Source organism: Tachypleus tridentatus, chromosome 10 (genome assembly GCF_004210375.1).
Source record: "Tachypleus tridentatus isolate NWPU-2018 chromosome 10, ASM421037v1, whole genome shotgun sequence".
NCBI lineage: Eukaryota > Metazoa > Arthropoda > Merostomata > Xiphosura > Limulidae > Tachypleus > Tachypleus tridentatus.
This window is the reverse complement of record NC_134834.1, coordinates 189986568-190013041: the sequence shown is the minus strand read 5'-3', so window position 1 is coordinate 190013041 and position 26474 is coordinate 189986568. Positions and strand designations below refer to the sequence as shown.

The window sequence follows — 26474 nt, the reverse complement described above, 5'->3', positions numbered from 1 at the left end:
AGAAATGAATGCTAAGTCTTGTTTGTGGAATTGAAATGTTGTAAGTATATTTTGGAATCATTGATATAAAGAAGGAAAAATACTTACTTTTACAAGGTGGGAAAATATTTGTCTAAATAAATGTGCAAAGTAAACAGTAGATGTGTTTCAAGGGGCTTCATGTGTTTTGTAAAAATTTCCACATACAAAAAGTAATTACATTAGAATAAAAATAATTACAGATTTCATATCTGAAGATGTCAAGTTTTGTAATGAAGAAGTAACTGAAGCCTAATGTGGAGGACTTGGTTAAAAAAAAACAACATTACAGCAAAGATAATTTGATTATATTTTGAATAAAATATACCTGTATTAGTTAAATCGAATTACTAAAAGTAATTGTAAAGTTATTTTATGGAAAGATTTTGAACTCTGTAAACAATTTTGCCCATGAGTATGAATTTAATAGAATTTTATCAGAAACAGAATTCATCTTATTTAGTTTGAAAACTACAACTGCTAACATGCAGAGGACATTGAAAGGTCAAGGGTTCTTTGAAGAAACAGTAGTTTTCAAACATCATAAAGCAGTCATGTTACATGTAATGTAAAACATCCATAAAAAGCAAATGGATCTTTCTTTGACAATCAGTTGATCTCATAAATACTTTCCTGTTATAAAACTAAATATTGTTTCTTTGTATTAATATGTTACTGTTATTTCCTTTTTCACTTTAAAGTCACATAAGACCTTGTGCTTCACTTATTTTACAGCTGAGATCATTTTCCTAATAACTTACAGTAAGCAAGATGTGGAATCAGGTTTATCTTTTTTGTAGCTATTCATGAATTTTGTAACAGAAAAATGTACTTTTGGGGTATGAGAGTGTGAAGGAAAGAGACATGAGCATACCCAGCAAAACCCCCCATCCGTACGACAAATAATTTCAATGTTTGGACTATCATTTCTCACTGTATTTAGTAAATTAATAATAAATTGAGAATAATTTGAACAATGAATATATTAATTCAATAAATCTTTGAAATAATGGATATTGTAATGATTTTTGTCTTCAGATTTCTTCAAAATCTTTGTTGCTGGATTTTTAAAAACTTTAAATCTAATTATAACAAAAAAAAAACGTTTTGTCTTTTAGGTTTGTTGGGGAGCTGTTCAAGCTAGGAATGTTAACAACACTGATCATGCACACCTGCATCAAGAAACTATTAGGACAAGGAGATGAAGATTCTCTGGAGTGTTTGTGTCATTTGTTGACAACCATTGGCAGAGAGATAGAACGAGATAAAAATAAATCCACACAAGCAGCAGTAAGACAAATTATTGATGCTAATTTAATGTGAGAGAGTATTAGTTTGTGTTTGATACCAATTTACTGTAAGAGGGTATTAGTTTGTGTTTGATACCAATTTAATGTGAGAGAGTATTAGTTTGTGTTTGATACCAATTTAATGTGAGAGAGTATTAGTTTGTGTTTGATACCAATTTACTGTAAGAGAGTATTAGTTTGTGTTTGATACCAATTTACTGTAAGAGAGTATTAGTTTGTGTTTGATACCAATTTACTGTAAGAGGGTATTAGTTTGTGTTTGATACCAATTTACTGTAAGAGGGTATTAGTTTGTGTTTCATACTAATTGAATTTTACAGGGTATTAGTTTGCATGTTATATTAATTTAATTGGAGAAGGTATTAGTTTGTTTGATACCAATTTAGTTGGAGAAGGTATTAGTTTGTTTGATACCAATTTAATTTGAGAGGGTATTAGTTTGTAATCAGTTTTTTTCCATTAATGAATTGTATTTGAAATAACTATCTAATTTAGCAGTATAATAATTAACAATAAAAGAAAAAGTACCTTACTTTCTATTATATATTTATATTGATTCTAATTTAATTTTAGAAGGTACTACTTTGAGTCCAAAGTTTGTTTTTTCTATTAACTTGATTGTATTCTAGTTTGGTAGGAGAATAATTAACAATAAAAGAAAAAGTACATTACTTTCTATTATATATTTATATTGATACTAATTTAGTTTTAGAAGGTACTACTTTGAGTCCAAAGTTGTTTTTTTTTATTAACTTGATTGCATTCTAGTTTGGTAGGAGAATAATTAACAAAAAATATTAATGTAACCCAGTTTTTATTATGTGTTTATACATGTATTATAAACAAATTATTTTACTAAAAAAATAAAACTTCAGAATGTTGCCCATTTGGTGCTAAGCAAACCCAGAGCTGTGTATCATTTACAATTTTTTTCTTACTTACTTATCTCACGATGTGCTATATTCATATGATAATTATTAATTGTTGAAGTATTGAGAATGAAATAGGTAGAAGTTCTAACATATTAACTTGAATAAAATTGATAAATATACCTGACGTCACAGAACCTTCTGTATGAGTGCAAAAAAGAACTGGTTTGTCTTATCGGATCCATTTTGCCCTACAAATGTTTGAGAGAATCTGTTTACGTTTGGAATGATAAGATAGCAAAAAATTAGTAAATAACTATTCAGGCGTTGAAGTTTTGAAATAAAGGTATCAGTGTGAGTCAACAGAAAAGAGCAGTACTGAAGTGTATTCTCATTTAACATTTGTTATAAAATCTTAAGGAAACTTAAGATTGTCTCAGAAGTGTAAAATGGAAGCGTACAACTACAACATCGGGCTCAGTTGTAATATCATTAGAAACGTGTTTAGGGTAGTTTTTAATATTGAACATTTTACAGTAGTCATATGTTTTAATTTAATTTTGATGTACATTTAAAGGAAGAAATATTTAATATTGAAGTGTGTCCACGTGACAGGTTTCACTATGGCAGGTACATTTTTACCACTTTACATGAGAGCGGGGTAATCAGTGGAATTTGATATTCAATTAATCATTGGGTTCACTAATTGATTACATTCCAATAATCAACTACTCCTGCAGGAGACTTGGATAGTGGAAATAATTGAAAGTAGTAAAAACCAGAAATGGTAATTTTGGTGACTAATTTTTTGTTGTGAGTCATGACACAAGTCCGTTAAACTGAACTTTGAATTAATCAAAAATCATAATGTCGACATTTCTACTACTTTGTTTTTGTGGCACTAATTGATTTTAGTCGTGATTTCAGGTAATTTCTGCAATACTAACCACCCACTTTTCACTGCTTCTGTATAGTTTGAAAATGTCCAGTCTTGAAAACTGAAAGTATTAGAATAATAAAAATTTGTCCATAGAAAAAGAAAAAAAAATGATAAAGTTATCAGATGAAAAGGTTTTCTTTCCTATATTTTATGAGTATCTTTAGAACGTTTTTATTTACTATATCAAATAACAAACACATATTAGATTGTAAAAACAGAACGGTGCAAAGTCTGTACATGCATGCTAGTCGACCTTTTTACAATTTGCTTATGTCATAATGCAAGAATTAATTGTTAATTTTCTACCAGATTTTCTTTGATTTTTTTAAAGTTTTGTTAAAGAGTAAATAATAAATTAATTTTAAATTAATTATCCTTTTCAATTGCTTATTAATTCAATGTTTTTCTTAGTTTATGTCGATTACATTTGATGTTTTAATTAGTTGTAGTTGAAAAGCTTAGAGTCTCTGTGAAACAGAAGTTTTATAAATTATTCAACAAAAATAGTTTGGGAGAAACTTTTCTTAAAAAATTGAAATAATTATCAGTTTATTATAATAAAAATAAAATTGTGTTACAGATGGATACTTACTTTGAAGCTATGAAACAGATAGTGAAGAAACGGAAAACAAGCTCACGAATTAGGTTCATGTTACAAGATGTTATTGACCTGAGACAAGTGGGTAATATACTGTACTATTAAAGGTTCATCTTTCTAATGTGTTTTGTACTGATCTAACAATCCAAATGTATTAATTAGTATGCATGTTTGAGACTGAATACTTTTCTCAAATAGCAAAATTCCTAAAGTTTTCTGAATAAATTTGTTTTCTAAAAACAATAAACATTTGGAGAGAAATTAAAAATTCTGTTATTTTTGCTAGTTTTCTTAAAATGTCATCGAAGATGACTGTAAACAGACTGCAATATACTGGTGACAGTGAAATCAGATGCTAGTGAAATAGTCATTCCCTAGATATCTGGATGTTTCACAAAGTAGGAAAAACGAACACCTGCAATGGTGCTGAATTTTACGTAGAATGTTTTTTTGTTTCATCAGTATATGACTTGAGGAATGCAAGTATTCCACCAATAGAAATCATTTAAAATTCGGTTTCATAGTGAACGAAGATTTTGTTCGTAACTAACCACACTTCATCTGCATTATGACAGTTCATTAAAAAGTTAAACTTTAATGAATTTTTAGTAGTGATATATGAATTTATCCTTAATGAAGAAAGGTTCACCTTATGAAACTGCTTAGGGTGTAGGGTTTTTAATTGTTTTGCCTTCAGTTTTTCCTATTCTTTTGTATTCCATGAGAAGTTATGTTTTTCCACAAAAATGTTAAGCTCAGGTTAACTTAAACTCTGTTGTATTTCCATTGTTATCTAAAACAGGATGTATTTATTAACTGAAACCAACATTTTAGGATGAATTTCAAGAAAAAATTTAAAGTTTTAATTACCACAGATTTAAAATTGAGTTTTTTTTTCTTTTGATTTTCTTTAAGGCAAAAATATTTTTTAAAAGTTGAATTCAAAGATTTTAAACATTTTTACGTATTTTTCTGTTAAATTATTTATTGTGTAGTATATATTATTGCATTACTTCATTTGTAATGATATTTTGCAATATTAGAAATGATGTAACAGGAACCTGAAAGCAAAATGAAATCACGATATTTAACCAAGTGTACTTAAAACATCTGACGAATTGAAGCGAACAAAGACAGTTGTACGTGACGATATCTTTAATGGCAAAACCGTGATACTAATAAGTGAAGTCTGGCATGGTACGATGGTTAGGGTGCTTGACTTGTAATTTGAATGTAGTGAGTTTGAATCTCCGTCACACCAGACATGCTCATTCTTTCTGTTATGGGGGCATTATAATGTGCTGGTCAATCCCACTATTCATTTGTAAAAGAGTAACCTAAGAGTTGGTGGTGGGTGGTGGTGACTACCTGCCTTCCCTCTAGTCCTACACTCCTAAACTAGGGATGGCTAGCATAGATGGCCCTCGTGTAGCTTTGTGCGAAATTCAAAGAGCAAACAAAGAATGCTAATAAATGAATTATTTGTGAAATGTAATATTGTTTTTCAATTGTGTGGTCAGGGAGTTTCTACCAGTTGTTACAAGAATTAATATTATTCTCAAAACAACGTTTCAGAACAACTGGGTGTCGAGAAGAGAAGACGACAATCCCAAAACGATTGACCAGATTCATTTGGAAGCCCAAAAAGAAGCCCAGCAGCAACATCTACTTCTGCAACAAGTCCATATAGTACCACAAAAAAGGTCTGAAGATAGGGAAAGGAGAAAGAGTAAGCTAGAATAAGTTTTGTTTTATATAGATTAGGTTGAAATATTAAACATTTCAGCACTACGTTCTCAGAGCTACTAACTACAAAATACTTCATGGCTTGCATGTTAAAAACAATTAATATAATTAGAAAATTCAATCTTATAAAATTGAATTGAAATAACTTTAATGAACCTATTTTGATAGACAAAGGAGTATAGATAAAAAACAAGTTACGAAAGCCAAAATCGTTGCATGTGTGAGACATAACAAATGCACTTTTTTAGAATTCGTTATTACTTGTTTACATACAAAGTTCTGGTTGTGCATCCAGAGGTAAATGTAGGTTAATTCAGAAAGTATCCATTTCCTCTGAAATTATAAAAAAACAGTAATCTTTGCTGTTAAATATCTGATGACCAGAATTTATAATTAATGATGTATGTAAGGAAGATACTTTATTAACTGAATATTGGCTACACCTTTTACACAACATCTTGTACCATTTATATCTGTTTTAACAATTATAGATAAAAATGTATAAATATACCCTTTTTTAACAAGATTGATTTGTTCTGGAGGATATTGTAATGGCAATGCTATAGGTTCCTTGGATTTGGTACTGTAGTGTAAAATATTAAGAAAAAATTATTGTTGTGTATTAAATGCATTTCAGGAATGTAAAAAGTACTTGTTTAACATTGGATTAGGTAGGAATAATCCCCCGGTCTCAGAGGAGGGGTGGAGTATGGTTACCAGTAGAAGCAAGATCGATACCAGTAAACTCAAACAATTTGCAAGAGGAGGTGTAAGTGTTTCTTTGAATGATTAGTTTGTGTTTTACATAAAGAAAGAGAGAATTTTTTTTATACATGTTTGATACGGTCAAGACAGATACTTCAAATTGTTTTGTACTTTTTGTTTCAGCAAGCGGAGGTAGAGAACATTCAACTTGGTCCTGGACGTTCTTTTTACAGTTGGGGTAAAGGTAGTAGTGGGGGTTCTAAAGGTCAAGATTCTGAATCCAGAACTCCTAACAGGTGTGTTAGGTCATGAAAGTAACCTCTTACAAACTGATGTGACTTGACTATTTAAGATTCTAGTTTTTTGTAGAACCTCAGTCATCTTAAAAAACATCTGTTGGTAAAAGTGTTTTAATGTTTATAGATAAATTACAAGAAGGAACTTTGTTTGACCAGATAAAACAAGTAAGAGTAACAAGTTCAAGTAACAATATTACAAGTTTATTGTTTCAGTTGCTAGCTACATAACAAGCAATTGATTATCTTCAGAATTAAAAAAAAAAAATCATTCTGGTTATATTTAACCTTCAGTATTTATAATAATCCTTTAAAGAATTGCAAAGTTTAACTTAATAGGAGATATTTGTTTCATTTACACTTGCCTATAGGAGGTTGGATAAAGAAGAGATTATAATGAAAGGACTCGACAGAACAAAATATGCAAAGTAAATTTTGAACAACACCAGATAGACTCTTTGTGATTTATATATACAGCATAACTCATAAATGTTTATACATTTTAAGATTTATTAGTTCTTTTTCCACATTTTAAGATGGTGATTATTATTGTGTTATTTAAATAATTCCTTGTATATTAATGTAGAGGTGGAACTTTTAAATCACTTTTACCCACCTTGTAAGATTCTTGTTTTGGTTTAATTAAACCTGATTAATTCATAACATCACTGACAAGAGAGGTGAGGTGTGAATATTTTCCTACATGTATGTTCTCATTAGTATTAATTGAACAAAAAACCTGATGAAATGTGAAGTCTGAATTTTGTTTTCACATATAGATTCTCAGCATTATCAGTAATGGAACAGACTTTAAATTCTAGAACAGCAACTACACAAAGGTGAGGAAATAGAAGATAAAACCATTGACCACTTTGTGAATTTGAATACTGAAGTGCTCTCTGTTTATTATTCTGTACCTGTAGTTGTGAATTGCCATAGTTTTTATGAACTCTGATTGGATGAAAATTTATTTTTTCTGTGAATTTTATTATGGGGAATTTATTTTCAAACACCTGTAAAATCTGTTTACTAAAAGTTTAGTACTTATACTTAGCAATGTTTACAACACACATGTATGGAATTATTTCACTTGTTTTTTTTTTTTGGTTTTTGGAGCATTTAGTCTTCAGTACTGAGGAAGTGAATAATATTAAGCCTTTAATTAATTATTAAAAGCTATAAATATATTAATCACATTTAAAATATTACATGAAAGTATGGTCCAGATCAATGTTTATTACACATACAAGTAATGTTGTTTACTTGACTGTTCTTATTTTTTTATTTTATGAGCATCTAAGCAAATTGTTAGATGATTTTGTCAAAATAAATCTCACAGTTTGATTCTAGTGGTTTCTTATTTTATTTAAAAGACATTTTTTTCTTTTATATAAAGTTTCTATGTTTCAAAGTCTCTGAAAAAGGAATGCTCTATTTGAAACCATTAATCAAATTATGAATGTAACACTTAGTTAAGTTAAATGGTGTGTCTTTCTTGAGGTCTGCTGCCTGGGAGTCCAGTCAGAACCGTGGAAGTGCTGCTGTGAGGAAGACATCATCTCAGACTGAACAGAAAGAACCAGAAAATGTAAAAGCTTCTGTGAAGTCAGTCTTGCCTGATGTTGAATCAAAACCTGTACCACAAGACAGAATGAAAAAATCTGGTACTATTAATAGTTCTGTCTAAATTAAAGTATACTTCAGTAGCACGATATTTGTATTTGTCTTCATCATAATTTATTTAAAGTAGACTTACAGAGTTTTTCCTCCCTTTGTCTAAAAGTAAATTTGACTTCATTCAGTGTATTGCTTGTTTAGATTATAACAATCTCTATATTGATAGAAATTACATGTACCCTAGTTAATAGAAAAATAAGTCACAGTGTAAAATGATTTAATTATGCAGATTTACTCTTGCAATTAAATGTCTGTAGTAAAATTAGCATTAACCACGCTGTTGTGAAAAAGAATTTCACAGAACGATTTTGACATAATAGTTGTGTGTTTCTATATCATAGATTCCTAAATAACTAAAATCAACTATAAACTATGAAAAAGCCAGAGAGCTATTAGAATAGTAAACTTTTTTATTATAATGTTAAAAGCTGTGTTATCTATCACATATAAAGTACTTTGTATAATAAATATATTTAAGTAATGCAACATTTTGTACAATGCTCGATCAGATATACCTTTTCTGTTATTAGTATCAAGTGTTAAGATATGTGTAATTTTTTACTGTTAGAGCTTTATTTAAAGAAAAAAAATCAGTTATGATAAAGTCTGCATTTTTTTGTAAATTTTCATCTTTAATGTTTATGAATTCATAGAAGACCCAAAGATGACACTTAAGGGTAAGGACATGCCTGAAGAAGAAATGGAGCTTAAGACAGTACCACTTATTGATGAGTTCCTTCACAACTGTGATTTCAAGGTGCTAAATATGTTTATTGTAGTTTAGGGCTTTATCCTTTTTGCGATGGGCTTGGTATAATATACATAAATTTGTTTACATATTTACACCTAATTACGTTTTCATAGTATAACTAGTGATGTGTTTGTATCTTCACAAAATGTTTATTAAAGACTGCAAGTGTTCTATACACAAAAAAATCACATTTTTGAATGAAGTATTTGTACCAAAGATTTGTTTCTCTGAGTCTGTTTCATGTTATGATCAGAAGACTATTCTTCATCCCATAAACCTCAAGTATTATTTGTGTAATCACTAAAATCTCCTAAATACATTTTGAACATTTATTTTAAGTAAGACTTAACATGTCTGTTCTTTTCTCTACCCTAACTATGTGGGTTCTGTTAGTTTGGCAGACCTCATAACCGTCATAAAATAAAATAGGGAAATAAATATAAATTTTTTTTCAATGACTAGAAATTATAACATGGAAATACAAAGGTTTAGTCAAAATAGTTTAAGTCTCAAAATGTTATATATTTATTATTTTTATTATATTGACCCTCCACTAGAGACTGGCTAACATTACATAAATTGCATAGATGTCACACACATGCACTTGTGTTACTACATCCAATAATATAAAACTGACCTTTAGTCTTGACAGAGTGACCCTGTCTTGGCTGTGTTATAGTAGACTAGTAATATTTTGTAATGTATAGTCACATTTCAAGTATTATGCAATATGTATGTATATAGATTGTTACTATTTGGAAATAAATTATGAAACTTCTTCATTTACTCTCCTGTATTTTAAGAAAAATAAGTAAAGCAAATAATTATCCCTTCTAGCTGTGACCTATGAACTGGATTGCTGCTTGATGTAGGTTGCTAAGCCTTTTAAAATTGTGTACCATTATTGATAAATAAGACTGAAACTTTGACCAATATTACAGGCTGCAACTAGTAGTTGTTTATGCAGCACAGCTTCTTTGCAATGAAGATAACACCCAAGTCCTCACAAGTTATGAAATTATCAAAAGTGTACGAGACATTATGGACATACTCACGTCTCCTTGTGACCGGCAGAAATCGTTTAAATTCATTCTTCTCTTTGATATTTCATGACCTTATTTTTATAAAAACTTTTAATACCTTAAAAAATCGTTAATAAAATACACTACAACATTTTACTTTTAATGTCTTAACCCTATCATGACAGGTCACAGGTCCGTTTGTTGACTTGCATTCAAAATGTTGAACTACTATTTTATGATTTCATATCAATAAGTTTGGTATTGACTTGTAGATTGTAATTCAAATTTTAGTATTAATATATTAGTTAATTTCTTAAATAAATGTAAATATTAAAAGAGCACACCTAAATATCAACTTCTGTAAGTTACATATGGTGAATGCAGCACTGTTTAAAATTAGATGTTTGTGATGTCAAAATTCTAAGTCTATAGAACGGCTGGTGTGGGTATTAACGCCTTTATTAATAAGGAGAGAACAACATTTCAACCTTCCTAGATTATCTTCAGGTTAAAGAGAGAGTTTGCAATTGACCATTGAAACGTTGTTAATACCCATACCAGCCATTCTGAGATACATTTTTATTTCAAGTGGGTTTCTCATCATTTAGAAGTCTATAGTTTCTTAACAAATTAGGAACTCAAATTACCAGCATTGACAAGCTAGAATATAAAATAAGAACCTCACATCTTTTTATTTTGCTGAGAAATCAAACTGAAAACAATTAAGATTCTCTTATAAACCCGGAAGTTAAACTGTGATTTCAAACTAACCAATAAAGATAGGTTGAAATTATAGGCTTTAACCAAGTAGTTGAATTAAAGTATACCTTTTGTTCCCTTCCCTTGATGCTGTTTACTTTGTCAGATAATTAAAAATGGGAATCTTTAATTTAATACTATATTTGTTAATTTGTCAAATAATAATAAATAAACAAACTAAAACAAAAAGGTTTTTCTTATGGTGGTGATGATACTCTGGTGATATTTGTTTTGCAATTTTTAACAACTTCTTAGAAATTCCATAGTTTAGTTTAAAAGTGTTAAAAATTTCAAGAAAAGCTTCCTTTACTGTCTTCTCAGTTATATTTCAAAATAAACTGTTTTATGAATCGGTTCTAAGAACAAAGTCATTTATGATTAAATTATTGCCTATTATTCATTATATTTTTTATAGAAATATAAAGAAAGAGTTAAAAAAACACATGAATAACAGTTAAAAACCGTCAGTAATAAATGAATACCTTTTGTTATGTAGGAAGCCACACACTGTGTTATTGAACTAGTATCACCTTCTACTTCCTGTTACTTCATTTCTGCTGCCATCAACCAAGTCTTGGAGCGTTCTAGTCAAGCTCGTCACTTGGTTGGCCAGCTTCTTCACGATTTGGTTCGTAGCAACATTCTTCCTGCAGAGATGTACATTAAAGGGTAAGAAATGTTATTCAGATTAGGTTTTGTTGAGCTGTTTTTAATACCTGTTGTGTTAAATTTTGTAGTTCCAGTACAGAAACTGATTTAGAACATACCTAAAGTTTTCATTAAATATATACCTTAAACAATTACAGGGATAGTTGTTTGAGTCAATAAAACAGTATCTAATATTAAGGTAAATAATGACCAGTATTTTCAGAACGTGTCTTTATTAGCTCAATATTATGCTATTACAGTTTTGTTAGGAGCTGTTGATTTTCTCCAAGTTTGGTGACTCAGTTGAACCTAAATCAAAACACCATTGTCTGTAAATTGAACGTTAAGTTGTGATATTTTTGTGTGTATTAATCAAGCCATTATAGTGTTCAAAATTAGAGACGATTTCTGTCAGTAGCTTTTGTGTAACTTTACACAAATATATGAAACAAAAAATAAACTATTTAACAAATGTGATTTTTTTTTCTCCTGAAAATCTTTTAAGTTTAATCAGCCTTGTCATTTGGATTATTTAGTAAAACTAATGCTGAGTCCAGTTCATACAAGGATAGTAAATTCATTTATTACTTCAATTATGTTTTGTATAGGTTACATTCACTCTGACACAAGTTGTAATCTTAACACTAAAATAAGTTTAAACAGAAATTGTTGACTACTTTATTACTTCCAGAATCACTGACTCTCATCAGGTAAAGTTAACTTGACTAATCTTCTCTCAACCAACAACCACTCAAATTATCAGTCACTGAAGTAATTGGTCCTTTGTTACTCATTACGTGTATGTATAACTAATAAACCAATCCAGATTGTAGTTGAAGTTTCTTGATTATTGTATAATTTCCATGGTTAACGACTCCTGAGAGTGCTATAATGTGGGGCAAAAAATTACTTTTTGTTGATAAAGAGCAGGCCAAGAATAAGGGGGGTGGATCAAATATTACCAGTTATAAATTAGGGATGATTAGCATAGATTGTACTTGTAGTTTTGTTTGAAATTCAACAGATTTTTACCAGCACTAAACAAAAGTGATGTGTAATGTTTCCAGTTGATTGTGTTTCTTTGCCAATCATTTGTATACAGTAAACCTAAATTTAGTTTAAGATATGTACTATGTGCATCAGATTTAATGTCTTCTACACTTATTAGTAACTTAAATTTGTATATTTCTTTTATCTAAATGTACCATTCCTTCTGTTATGTTTTATTATTATTATCTCTTCTAGGGTTTTATGACATAACTCAATCTCACTTTTTTGTTGGTAAAGCACACATGGTGTATGGTTGGTTTTGACAAGTTGTTTTCTCTTGTAGTCTTATCACTTCTAAATTAGGGACAGATAACACTCAAGCAATAACACTTAAAATTGGCAAACAAACCCTTGTGAAAGTATTTAGTAATTCCTGCAGTTGGCCCGGCATGGCCAGGTGGTTAAGACACTCGACTCGTAATCCAAGGGTCATGGGTTCAAATCCCTACCACTCCAAACATGCTCACCCTTTCACTCTGGGAGCATTATAATGTGCAGTCAATCCCACTATTCGTTGGTAAATGAGTAGCCCAAGAGTTGACGGTAGGTAGTGATGACTAGCTGCCTTTCGTCTAGTCTTACACTGCTAAATTAGGGATGGCTAATGCAGATAGCCCTCATGTAGCTTTGTGTGAAATTCAAAACAAACCAAATTCCTGCAGTTCTTTTATGTGTTAAGTTATTTCTTATTTTTTGTAATAACAATTAATATTGGACACCAGTAGATGTTTTTAAGTGAAAGTGAACAGTTACTGCTTTTTACAATCTTTTATGTGTGATTACAATGCAGAGATGTGTTTATTTAGCCAACTTATATTGAGGAATAAAATATTCTTAGTCTTAAAAAATATGTAACGTATATTGTTAATTGTAGAATTTTTGTTTTTTAATTTACTTGACTAATATGGGGCTTTATTATGTATCAGAAATGCTAATAATTAATTGGGTTAACCTTTAATGTGCATATATAATCATTTGGACAGAGTGTTTTATAAAGATAGTTGAATTTCCAAAAGTCAAATGCAGACTACTATGTTTATGTTCATTTTACTTGTGAAAAACCATTGCAAGAAGGATTAATCTGACATTACAGACTCAAGTCTATATTGGAAAATGCAGATGACTTTGCCATAGACATCCCAAGGATATGGGAGTATCTAGGAGATCTTGTTGGTCCAATGGTTCAAGATGGTAGTCTCCCATTAAGCTTCCTTAGAGAAGCTGTTGAACCGTGTGTGGCTAGTGGAACAGCTGGCAAGCTTCTATCAGCTGTGCTGCATGCTGCTGCAGGGAAACTGGTAAATAAACATTTTTGAATTAGTTGTAGACTGAACTGAAACAAAACTATTGTTATGATAAAAAATATCTTGGAAGTTATGGGTACAAGTGACATTAAACAGTAATGGTAAACGTTTATTAGATTCAGTAAAAGGTATTGTTCCCTCCCTCTGTTTGTGAGCTTATTTAACATTGTGCATAATATAATGTAAGTTGGGTGCTGTTTCAAAAGTTTCCAAGGTAATAACCTTTTTATTGTAAAATAAAAACTTTATACTTTTTTAATTATGATGAAAGGTAATTCAGAGTTCTTTTTCCTTCAAAATAATCCATTTCCCAAATTTGCAAAGTATATAAGATTCTGTTACTGTAACTGAAAGAACAGATTACTTGGTGTTACTGTAAATAAATATTTTTTTATCTTGAACCAATAAAAGTAGAATACCTATAACTATCGTTATTTTTGTTAATTTTGGAGAGAAGACTGATGAAGGTATTGTATATGACGAGATATCATCACGTGTATCCTTTTTTGTTTTGTTCAATTATTGATTCTGATTTTGACCTGTGAGAATTTGCCAGTAGTTTCATGTTTGACCACGTAATTTAATAAAGTTAATGTTTTAACGAGATGACATTATCTGTTTACTAGCTGCCTTTCCTTTTACCTGTCAGTTCAAAATTAGAGACAATTCCTGTCAGTAGCTTTTGCATAAATTTACACAAATATTTGAAACAAAAAAATAAACTGTTTGACGTATGTGATTTTTTTTTCTTTTGAAAATCTTTTGTTGAAAATCTCCAGTTACAAACCATGAAAAGTCATGTGTAGTAATGTCTTATGAAAAAGAATGTGTAGTAAATAGTTTGTAATTACAGAAATTCAGATGTGTAATTCCTTCCAAGAATATCCACTGCTACAAATTTATAAATTTTGGGTTTTGCATGTTTAATGTTTTAGGCTGCAGAAAACAGATGTGTAGAGTCACTCCCATTATTTAGTTCATGGAGAGACTGCAACTTTCTGGTCAGTAATGTCACTCCTATTATTTAGTTCGTGGAGAGACTTCAACTTTCTGGTCAGTGAAGTCACTCCCATTATTTAGTTCATGGAGAGACTGCTACTTTCTGGTCAGTAGAGTCACTCCCATTATTTAGTTCATGGAGAGACTGCTACTTTCTGGTCAGTAGAGTCACTCCCATTATTTAGTTCATGCAGAGACTGCTACTTTCTGGTCAGTAGAGTCACTCCCATTATTTAGTTCATGCAGAGACTGCTACTTTCTGGTCAGTAGAGTCACTCCCATTATTTAGTTCATGCAGAGACTGCTACTTTCTGGTCAGTAGAGTCACTCACATTATTTAGTTCAAGGAGAGACTGCTATTTCTGGTCAGTAGAATCACTCCCATTATTTAGTTCATGGAGAGACTGCTACTTTCTTGTCAGTAGAATCACTCCCATTATTTAGTTCATGGAGAGACTGCTACTTTCTGGTCAATAATTTAAAATTAAGGATATTTATTCCCGTATCCTAATGATCTGCAACTTGATCATTTGGCCTATCTGGGCATGAGTTGTCATTGGGCTTAAAAACTCCACTTTTGTTATATATTTAATATTTTGTGGAGAGATAAATGAATATCTTTGCTGGCAAAAAATGTGTGGATAAAATTATTTTTTGTTATGAATACTGAATGATGTATGTTATAATTAATAGTAAAAAACTAGTTTGGATTCTTAATATGTATGTACAGACTAACCTGTAGTTTTTTTTAAGATTCTATAAATACAGGCTATTGTTAGGTTTGTGTTTGTAAATTTTGCTAGTTTGTGAGGACCCATTATAATGGTTTGCAAGGAACTGCATGTTCTAGCAAAATTCTACTTAAACACGTTTGTAAGGATTGTATTAAAACAACACTCTAAAACCTGTACTGTTGACTGCTAAGGCTGCACGTATATAAAAATGGACAAAAACAAAGCACGCATGTTAGACTTGCAAGGAAAAGATAGTGTGCTCACAATGGCCCATTCCTGATTTTTCTTACCATTACTATTTCCTTGTCAGCCTACAACAAAACTAACTTTACATATATAGCACCCATACTTTTTGTAGAATACTGATAAGGTAATGTGAAGTCTGTAGTGGTAGTGAAAGGTTGATTTGTTGCAGCTGTTTTTTACATAAGCTAAAAACAAACAAACAACGTTATCATTACCCCTTGAAGTTACCTTTCTTATAAATATCTGGTGTTTCTTTAAAAGGATTACGTTGAGGGTAAAACATGAAATGCCAGCCAATAACAGACGAAAATTAGACGAGTCTAACGTGTAGATACTCAATGCTTTGTACACTATACAGTTAGTGTGTTTAGGGAGTCAACCCCTGTATTATGTCTGTCTGAAGTGATGGTTTAGATGTATGTTTTATGTGAAAAGGCCACTTTTCTACTTGTAAAATTTTACACTTGCATAGTAGGGATTGAGTCTCAGTCCAGGCATATATTTACCCATTGCTGTGCATTATATAAAGATAATTTAGTTATGGAGAGACTATAAATACTCACTATATTCTTAAACAAATCTTCTTGACAATCTCCAGCTTCAGCTTAATATTTTACATCTTCAACTAATGTGATCAAATAGTCAATAGCTACATTAAATCATCATGAACCGTATCGGCTACCTACTATGTTTATTGCTGTTACAATATATGAAGTTAGCTATCATATCAAGTAATCTTTTACCTATACTTGAATATAAAAAAAAGCCAGCAAACAAGATAAGTTTGAAATTGGTAATTTAAAACTTACCAATAAAGATCGTTCAAAACTTAATCAAACGTAGCTGGGTATACTGTAGACATTATTTACTCAAATTACAAATCCTTATTTTGATTGCCTCAAACGTAATTCTAGGTAACAACATGAAGCCCAAATAGGGATTTGTAATTCAAGTAAATAATGTTTACTCTATCTTCAGCCATGTTTGTTTACAGTATTTCATTTCTGTTTGCAAATTTTTGAAATATCAATTTTTTATTTATTTTGTCTTACTAAATAATATTTTTATTTTATTATTATTGCAGTGTTTTTTAGAACAATAATTATTACTTAAGTAAATGCTTATTTCAAATATATATTATTTTTATTGTGCTTGAAGTAAAACTGAAGTGTCTTGTACTTAAATGTGTTATGTAATTGTTTGTCTGAAATTACTAACCCTTTATCACCAAAAAGAAGAAAAGATTAAAGTAAAACTGAAGTGTCTTGTACTTAAATGTGTTACGTAATTGTTTGTCTGAAATTACTAACCCTTTATCACCAAAAAGAAGAAAAGATTAAAGTACTTAAGTGTTTCAGTGACCACCAGTTATAATTTTCATTGGATTTGCTAACAGCTATTGTTTAAAATGTACGCTTTTGAACTTACATACTTCAGGGTTAGCATTGATATTTTAATTCATGATAAAAAAAAGAATTTCTATTTGAAAATTCACAAGGTTAGTACTGTATAATTAAATTAAGAAATACATTATAAAAATAATAATTCTACTCAATATTTAATTGGTCATCAGTTTTCGTTTCCAAAGACCTGCTTACAGTGAACTCTAAATTCAAAGCACAATATTAACAAAAACTATTTTTTTGTTGTTAGTAAGCCTTTAAATTGATTACTATAGATCACAGAATTGATCGAAAGTTTTATATTATTCACCTTCTTGCAAGGCCTGGCATGGCCTAGCGCATTAAGGCGTGCGCTTCGTAATCTGAGGGTTGCGGGTTCGCGCCCGAGTCGCACCAAACATGCTCGCCCTCCTAGCTGTGGGGGCGTCATAATGTGACAGTCAATCCCACTTTTCGTTGGTAAAAGAGTAGCCCAAGAGTTGGCGGTGGGTGGTGATGACTAACTGCCTTCCCTCTAGTCTTACACTGCTAAATTAGGGATGGCTAGCACAGATAGCCCTCGAGTAGCTTTGTGCAAAATTCCAAAACAAACAAACACCTTCTTGTATATTCTTATGTTAAATTACATGGTGTTTTTTATCGAAGAATGTTATATTTATTGTACTAGCAAACTTTATTAAATGCCTGTTTATATTGTATTGATTTATATTACTAAACAGACTGTGTTTTCATAGGGCTCCGTTAAAGTGGGAGAGTTGTGGAAGAAGTCTGGTCTCCAGTGGACTGAGTTTCTATCATTTGGACAAAGTGTTGACAAGTTTGTGGAAGAAAATGTATGCATAATGACTAAATGTGTACACATTGTGATCTGATGTTAAAAACATTTTATGTAGCATTTGCTCTAAATCATGGAATTTGAAACATTATGAAACATGTTTATAACAGTGATATCTGCTTCAACACCCAATGTTTATTAAGGTTCCTAATCTCTTATTATGAAAACATAAGTTTGGATATGTTGTACATCACAAGTATTCACACAGGGCTCATATGGATTCCAGTCATCCAGTAATGATTCCCAGTCTGTTCTTTCTACTTGAAAAATAGTTTTTTACCTCTGGTATGTCTTCTTGGAAAGGAATGAGTAATTCAAAATTTTGAAATAAATTTTTCTTCCCTGGATGGAAAACTAAAGTGTTGAAAAAAATATTAAGTGAATACCACAGTTAAAAAAGTGCTAAAATTTACTCAAAACTTGTCAGAAACTTAATAAAATCTACTTAGATGGAAATTTCTAGAAATGATCACTCTTTCCTTCCAAGTGCATGTAGCAAATTGAACTTATTACATACAAAGTGTGTGTTTGTGTGTTTTTATTATAGCAAAGCCACATCGGGCAATCTACTGAGCCCATTGAGGGGAATTGAACCTCTGATTTTAGTGTTGTAAATCTGTAGACTTACAGCTGTACTAGCAGGGGGCACATACAAAGTTCTCACAGTGAAGTTTAACAGCTTTCAGTTTTTATAAGTTCTTTTTATAATTTGTTTTCAGTGTGTAAAGTTTGATGTTTAGTTTTATCTTCTTTTCCCAGAAATTAGGGTTTACGGTCAGTGAAACAAAACCCCTTCCTGATGATCACCTCTCTATGGAACAAATAAAGGAAAAACTAGACTTTTTATTACAAAAGAAAAAATCTACAAATGAAGATATTCTGGATTGGATTGAGGTAAAAAGATCTTAACTTTTGTTTAAAGGTACTTTATTAGATACTGTAGTAGTGGCTTGCAGATGTATAGATTGTGAGAGATTTTAATCAACAAAGTTATAGACACTTGATTATATATTGTGTTTATTTAACTGTTTCCTTATACAGGTACTAATAGATTTTTTAGATGACCAGGCATGCTATAATGGTCAGCCTGTTAGGCTGAGGATCATATGATCAAAGGCCAAGGTTCAAGTTTTTATAGGCTATTAAAGATGCTTTGTGGAAGTGTAATAACTGTAAAAGTCAATCCCACTGTTAACAGTGGGACAATATGAAGTGGTGGTTAGGGTAAACAGCTTGTAATCTGCAGGTTATGACATCAGTATCAGTTACCAAACATATTTACCCTTTCAACCATAGGGCGTTATAACATGATTGGTCAGTTTCACTATGTAGACAATACACTTGAGTTTGTCTGTCCAGAACATTTTTTGCATGTTTCTCAGTCAAATGCTATGTATTTCACACTGCAATTGAGGTGTTTGTCTGATAAGTGTGAATTGTATATTAATTTAAAAAGAAAATCGGAATAATTTTACCTGTTTTTTCAAATGTTTCAGTGCAATGATTACAGGACATGATGACACAACGTTGTTGTTATCGTGTGACAACGGCTTTGATTTCAAATTTAGTGTGTTTTTTTTATTTGCAAAGTATTTCACGCAAACAAAATTTAGCCCATGTATAATTTCCTAAAAACATTAATATTACACTAAATACAGTTTCTATGGGCTTTCTCAACTTACTTAGATCTAAAATACACAGGCTTAGTTCATTCAGATGTTTCTGCATATTCAGCCAAACTTCCCTTTTTGTCTTTAGTGTTTTATTCTTAATTTTTCTGAATTTTTGTTTTATCTCGTAAAACCATATCATACACTGTACACTATTATAAATACCATTACTTTATTGTTTATTTTAGGTTTTGTTTTATAAAATAAAGTTATCTTCGTAAGTTTGTCCGATCATGTAAATATTTTTCAAATAGACCAGAGTTTACTGATCTACTACATAATACCTGTAAGAAAGTGTAACTTAAATGTCATGCATTAAAATGATAGAATAAGGAAAATTCAAGCAAAGGGCATGAAAACTACAACAAGTGTTTTGCAGGCTGTGGTTACTTAGTAAAGAGTCAGCAGGGGTTAGTTTTGGTTGCCTGTCTTACATCTATTCTAATTACTTCACAATTAGAGACAGCAAGTGCGTGTAGCTTTTGAGTAACTTTGTGCAAAATTCAACAAATAAACATTAGCCACATTATAGGTGACATGTGGTTTTGTATAGTTTAGTCAATACCAGCACTAATACTTGTCTGTTTTAAGTTTCAAGAGTTAGTAAGAACAAAAACGAATGTAATTTTGCTGAATCAAAAACAATTATACAGGAAATTTCACTGCATTTTATTTTAAAATTCTGTTGTTTCAGAGAAACCTGTTTTTTGTACATAGGTGTCATTGTTTTCCTTTATTTCAAGGTGTTATAATGAGTTGAGAGAAAGTTATTATTTTTTATTATTAACAACTTGTTTTCTGATACTTTTGCCTAGTAATTATTTTATTACTGTGTAGTTTAATATGATGGTATAACTTATTGGTCTGCAGAATACCATGTATTTCATTAATTTTCATTGCTATGTTGACAAGAATTTAAAATACTGTTTTATCTCGCTTGTAGAAAGATAACTGTCATGCAATTATCACCAAATAAGTATTGTGTTTATAGTTGCTATATTACTGGAACACAAATACTTTGATAAAAGTAATTTATTTCTCTTTATGTGAAAATATGTTCATATATAAATCTAATATATTTTTAATTTTAAAAAATTAGTTTTTCCTTCACTCAAAAATTAAAATAAACAAGATGATGTAGGGGTAATGTGGTTTGTGGGAACGTATAAATACGAATCAGAAAAAACTTTTTATGTGAACAAAATTATTAAATATTTTTCCATATCTTGGAAACTAAAATATAGTTGTTGATGTAGATCCATGTAGGAGAAGAGAGAAGTAAAACTCCACAGTTTATTCGTGTTTTGATCACTGCTGTTGTGGAGAATGCGATAGAGGGTAAGTACCATTTAATTAAGTTTAAGAACTCACTTATTAAATTTTTTAATTATATATTTTCATTAATCAGTGTAATCAAAGTTCTAAAATAGTATGTGACTAATGTGCATGAAAATTTGTACACACATGAATAGTTTATAAACACATCTAAAGACTCTAGATTCTAAATACAGAAACTGAATTTCTGTGTAGCAGCATGTTTAGTTATTTAATAATTAATATAAATAGCTTCCTAATATTTTTTTATGCTAAGACAATATTATTATGTATTAAGTTATCTTACTGGCTAGTTTTGTAAAACAAATTATTAGAGAAGTTAACTATTTTATTGTTTTAAAAGTCTCAAATGTAAAACTTAAGTAGGGGCAATGTCTTTCAGTTCATTATGTAGTGAGTTTTACTTTTTTATATAGGTTTAGACAGATGTTTCTTTATCATTTTACCACAGGCACTCATTGTAGAACCAACTAATCACTGCCTTGTCTTTTAATCTAATTTTAGCTTGAGAGAAGTTTTCTTGTATTTAATTTGGGGTAAAACAAATGTATCTATAAGACTGTATCTATAAATATTAATATTTTTCAGAAAATTTGTTTGTTTTAAATTAAGCACAAAGCAACACAATGGGTTTTCTGTGCTCTGCCTACCATGGGTATTAAAACCCATTTTCAAACATCGTAAGTTGGCAGATATACTGTTGTGCCAGTAGAGGACATTTTATAAAAGACTTATGCTACTTGAAATTTTTTAATTAGACCCAGACTGAAAGATATCATGTTTGGTGATAAAAGTACATAGTGCAGTGTTCACTGACTTAAAACTATAGGACTAAAATATTTGTAAATGCTAGCAAAAAGATACGAATTACAAAACGTTTAACCGTGTCGAGTTACGGATTTTATTTTTAACTTGTGCTATTATTATATGATGTTTTTCTGTAATTAGAAAAGGTTTCTTTTGTAACTCATTGCTTTTGTTGATATAAATGAAGTCTCTTATATGTGGTATTGTTTGTATAGCTCTAAGTAGTAAATGGTGCATTCTGAGGAAAGAACAATGTTTGTTTGTGAGGATAAATTACACCTGATGGACGTTTCTGGAATAAGCAAGTGAAAGCTTGTTTGTATTAAAAATATATTAAAAGAAAGTAATGATGAAAAGTTTCTTAATTTATATAATTTCTGTTAGATTAATATCCTGTATTAAAATACAAAAAGATGTGTTGTTAGAGCTCTAACTAAGAAAACATAGCAACAAACTTCAACATTTGTTTGTCCCCCCCTCCCCCATATTTAGCCTGTATCTGGTGAATGTAAGGTCATTGAATGGTACTTAAAAGCTAGAGGTTACATTAGTATCCTGTCATGTTAGTATGCTTGTTGAACATTACTGATGAATTGTTGTTGAAATTTTTTTTAGTCTTTAAAAGTCTTTAGTCTTTTTTTGTATAACAAATGAAGTTACCGAAACTCCTGAAGAGGACACTTATTTTATATACTTCTGAAAAGCAAGATTTCTTGCACCTACTGCTTTTTTTATGAATTTTTGTTTGATATATGAACTCTTAATTCAAAATTTAATTTTGTAAATGTATCATATCGAAAACATTAAAGAAATAAAGAATTTTTATGTTGCTTTTTCTTCCTAGGAGAAGGAAGTAATTGTAAGTTTAACAACCCTGCTGCTTCGGAAAGACTGTCAGTACTTCAGAAATATTTAAATAACAAAGAAGATTTTGAACTCCAAGCTCTCTATGGGCTACAAGCTTTGGTTAATAAACTTGAGCATCCTAAAGGTAGGATTTATTAAATAAATTACTTTAGTTAATAGACTTTTACTTCTTTATGATGGGATTTATTTAAATAAATTACTTTAGTTAATAGACTTGTACATGTTTAAGATAGTACTTATTTTAAAAAATTGCCTTAGCTAAGACTTGTACATCTTTAAGATAGGATTTATTAAATAAATTACTTTAGTTAATAGACTTGTACATCTTTAAGATTGTGTTACATATTATAATTTATCATGGCTGAGCCTCCAGTTTATTATGCTATGTATTACAACAATGTAAAATAGCCTGAAAATTTAATTTTAACCTAGAAGTTAATTGAATGCCGATATTTATCAAATTAATGATATTTTCCAACAAGGTTGATACACACAAACAGTAATGAGTCTTCTGTCTTGTCTGGAACTGAATATTTTATCGATGGTTTATGATGTGTGAATTAGATTTTTAAGCAATGTCAGTAACATTCATTTAATGGGTAGCTATGTAGCCCATTACATGCAAGTTTTTATTCTACTGAAGTTATGCAGTGCTTTACTAGAAATACTAAAGTCTAAAGTTAATCTGCTAAAGTTAAACTGTTTGTAATGTTCAAAATCTGTAAATATTCTTGGTCAAATATCTGCAGTTTTTCAATCAATAAACATTTATCACAGATATAGATTCCAAGGTTTATAGTATACTAACTGTAGCAAACCAACAATACAGAACTGTTTCTCCAGATGTTTACAATCCTTTTATAATCATAAGATGATGTTGATGAAATTTCTGTTGGCAGCAACACACTAGCACATTTGTAAAACATACAATGTTCATTCTTTCCCTTGATAATCTACAAATTTAGTCAGGAATTTTGCAGTGCACATTTAACAGTATAAGTTACATGCATTTCTAAATAAACATTTAACTAAAACATTGAGATTAAAATAAATATATAATAATAAATCCATTACAGTTGGATTATTTTTTAAAAATTTGCTTCAATTAACACACTTGACCATCCTAAACAGAGGATTTATTGACAAAGTACTTTGTTTTTGACCAATTTTATATTTCACTTGTGTGAATAAGTTAACTGTACGTTTCTCTTTTCTTCATGACTGATACTGGTTATCAGTTTATTTCAAGTGAATCCATAATATCAGTACGCTAAGATTTCTTGCATGTCCATATTTGAAGGTAGTATGTTATGTCTTCTGAAATATTCCTTAGTATCCAAAACTCTACAGGAGAGTGTATTAAAGAGAAAATTTGGAGTTGAAAAGAGCTAAAGTGCATGTTATGGCTGGTTTTATTCTGTTATGGCGTGTTAAATGTAACGTTGTTTGCGTGTACACAACAATTTTGTTCTAAAATATGTTTTGTATCACCTGTTTCTCAGAATCTCTTTATTCAAAGTTAAGAACATTGTCTTGCAGGAGTCTAGTGAAAGTCACTAGTTTAAAGTGAATACCTTTTGTTGTAAATGTTTTAGATATTTGAACATCATTTACTTAGAAAATGTGTAATTTATTTATCAACATTTCATCCAGTGCATTTCTTTTTTTTTTATTAGGTTTACTGTTAGACATGTTTAATGCCTTCTATGACTTGGATCTGTTGTCGGATGAGGCCTACAGCAGGTGGGAACAAAGTACCGACCCGGCAGAGCAGGAGGGGAAAGGAGTTGCACTGAAGTCTGTGGTGCCATTTTTCACCTGGCTCAAGGAAGCGGAAGATGAATCTGCCGACTCAAATTGACCTGTTCTCCAGATATAGTACAATAATTTGTTTTCGGTCGAGGGAACCAGGGATAAGTTGTTGTGTATAAGTTGAGAATTTAATAGATCGTAATATGAAAGAAATAATGCTCATTATTTTCTGTATCTCTGCTTGTAATTATCGGTAAGAAGCTCGTGAAAATAAGAAATTTTGACTCGAATTTTTGTAAAATTCCAATATGCCTGCGTGTTTTAAAATTTTTCTACTTCTCATGAATTGGAGATTGCATTTAGTAATACATTTATGTGTATGTTTATGATAGTTTTTACCAATTAACTTGGTTTTATCAAATCTTGTGGAGTTAAATTTGATCAAATAATTATTATTATTGAATGAGCAGATTCAACTGTATTTCAAGGAATGGTAACTTTGATTAGACACATATATTAGGACAATACTTATGTTAGTGATATGTACCTTGAGGAATAAAAATGTTAGTTATGGTTTATTTAACTTAGAAATGTATACACATGTGCTGCCTGGCAGGGTTAAAGCTGAGAAGTTTCCCTGCTTGTTAACTTTTCATAAAAAGAACCATGGGAATTTTTATTATTATATATGAAGGGAATATTGGTGTATAGTCATGAAAATACTGTAGAATATATACAGATATAAATATATATATTCACTTTTTCTTTTTAATACATGGTAAAAAATTGATTGGAAAATTTGTACTGTTTATTTGTGCTGGTTGCCAGTTTGCCCAGATATTTATACGAGTTGTTATGGTAACTAAGAAAATAAAAGTATTCTGGATTTTGTTTTGTTGGACTATTCTTAAACACTGAAAACGGCTTTCGATTAATGTAGAAGTTAACTATTCATGTGCGTGTGTGTGTTTGTTTGCTATATTGTGATTGGTGAAAGAATTAAATACTGGAAGAAAAAATGCATCTTTCACTCACAGTTTTGTGTTTTGCATCATGTCACTGTTTTCATTTTTTATTTGCAGGTTTTATAATGAATTAATATACAAAGTAGTCTGGCTGATGTGTTAAAATTTCGTATAAGTGTATATACACACTTAATTAAATTTAAATTCATGAGGGGGAGAGAAAAGAACAACAGCAAAAAATAAATAAATTGCAGACAAATATCCAACACCTGGGCGCAAATAATAAGGTGGGTAATCATGTAATTTTCCCTGGATTTTAAACAGAATCATACAGTACGGCAGTAAGCGATCCATCACTTGTCCTTCTCTTAGGTCTTTTCATCCAATTACTTATAACTGTTCCTCTTGCAAATTAAGAAACGTAATTTATTTATTAGCATGTGATGTAATACAATATGTGGGATAAACAAACGTCCAATATCTGCTCATAGATATCACAGTAAAAATAATGTGGTCAGCACGGTTGAATTCGAATGTTTCATAATTCATCTTTTTGCTTCAATAGTAACTACAATTTTAGAAATCATTAATACAGATGTAAATACATTACAAAAAGAAAGTTTTTACATTCTTAACCTGTTCAATGCCGTAGACGAGATACCTCGTCCAACCTAATCGGTAACACAGTGCCACGGACGAGTTAATTCGTTCTCAATACCGTGTCCTCAATGTGTTTTTAAAGACACGCATTTGACCTATTTACAAATTGTTTCGCTTTCGATCCAAAATGACGTCACGAAAAAAGTTACAAAATGCAGAAGCATCAGAGTTGTATTTTGAACTTCGTTCGGAGTTTCCGTAGCAGCTGAAGTACTTGGCAGTCAACAGGTTAGATATAAAACATCCTTATTTGAATCTAGATTGTAATAGATTCTGCCATTTTCTTTCAGTAATAATACTTGTATTTGTAATTTTTTTTGTTTAGATAGTATTAGCAAGAAATCTAAGAAAAATATTTTTGAGGGAAAATAGAAATGAAATAAAATTGATTAACTTTATTGAGTACAGATTTAGATTATAGGTTTTATATTTCTACAAAACAATGTATAAACTTAACACTTCAGAGTTAAAAGTATTAGCAAAAACGGTAATGACATTTAATTTTTAA

The 26474-nt window shown here is 30.3% G+C and overlaps 1 protein-coding gene across 7 annotated transcripts in view; it reads left to right on the top strand.

The window, feature by feature from the left end:
- The window catches only part of LOC143227824 (eukaryotic translation initiation factor 4 gamma 1-like), an 82408-nt gene extending 57178 nt beyond the window's left edge, over window positions 1–25230 (top strand). For all 7 annotated transcript variants that reach the window (XM_076459086.1, XM_076459092.1, XM_076459091.1 and 4 more), the window contains 15 exons: window positions 1137–1308; window positions 3718–3816; window positions 5311–5464; window positions 6153–6250; window positions 6370–6482; window positions 7262–7321; window positions 7983–8146; window positions 8813–8916; window positions 11188–11360; window positions 13483–13687; window positions 17810–17908; window positions 18670–18804; window positions 20837–20918; window positions 22567–22713; window positions 24266–25230. In XM_076459086.1, coding sequence (XP_076315201.1) covers window positions 1137–1308; window positions 3718–3816; window positions 5311–5464; window positions 6153–6250; window positions 6370–6482; window positions 7262–7321; window positions 7983–8146; window positions 8813–8916; window positions 11188–11360; window positions 13483–13687; window positions 17810–17908; window positions 18670–18804; window positions 20837–20918; window positions 22567–22713; window positions 24266–24450 — 1990 coding nt within the window. In that variant the 3' untranslated portion in view covers window positions 24451–25230. The remainder of the gene's footprint in view (window positions 1–1136; window positions 1309–3717; window positions 3817–5310; window positions 5465–6152; window positions 6251–6369; window positions 6483–7261; window positions 7322–7982; window positions 8147–8812; window positions 8917–11187; window positions 11361–13482; window positions 13688–17809; window positions 17909–18669; window positions 18805–20836; window positions 20919–22566; window positions 22714–24265) is intronic.
- The last annotated feature ends 1244 nt before the right edge of the window (window positions 25231–26474 follow it).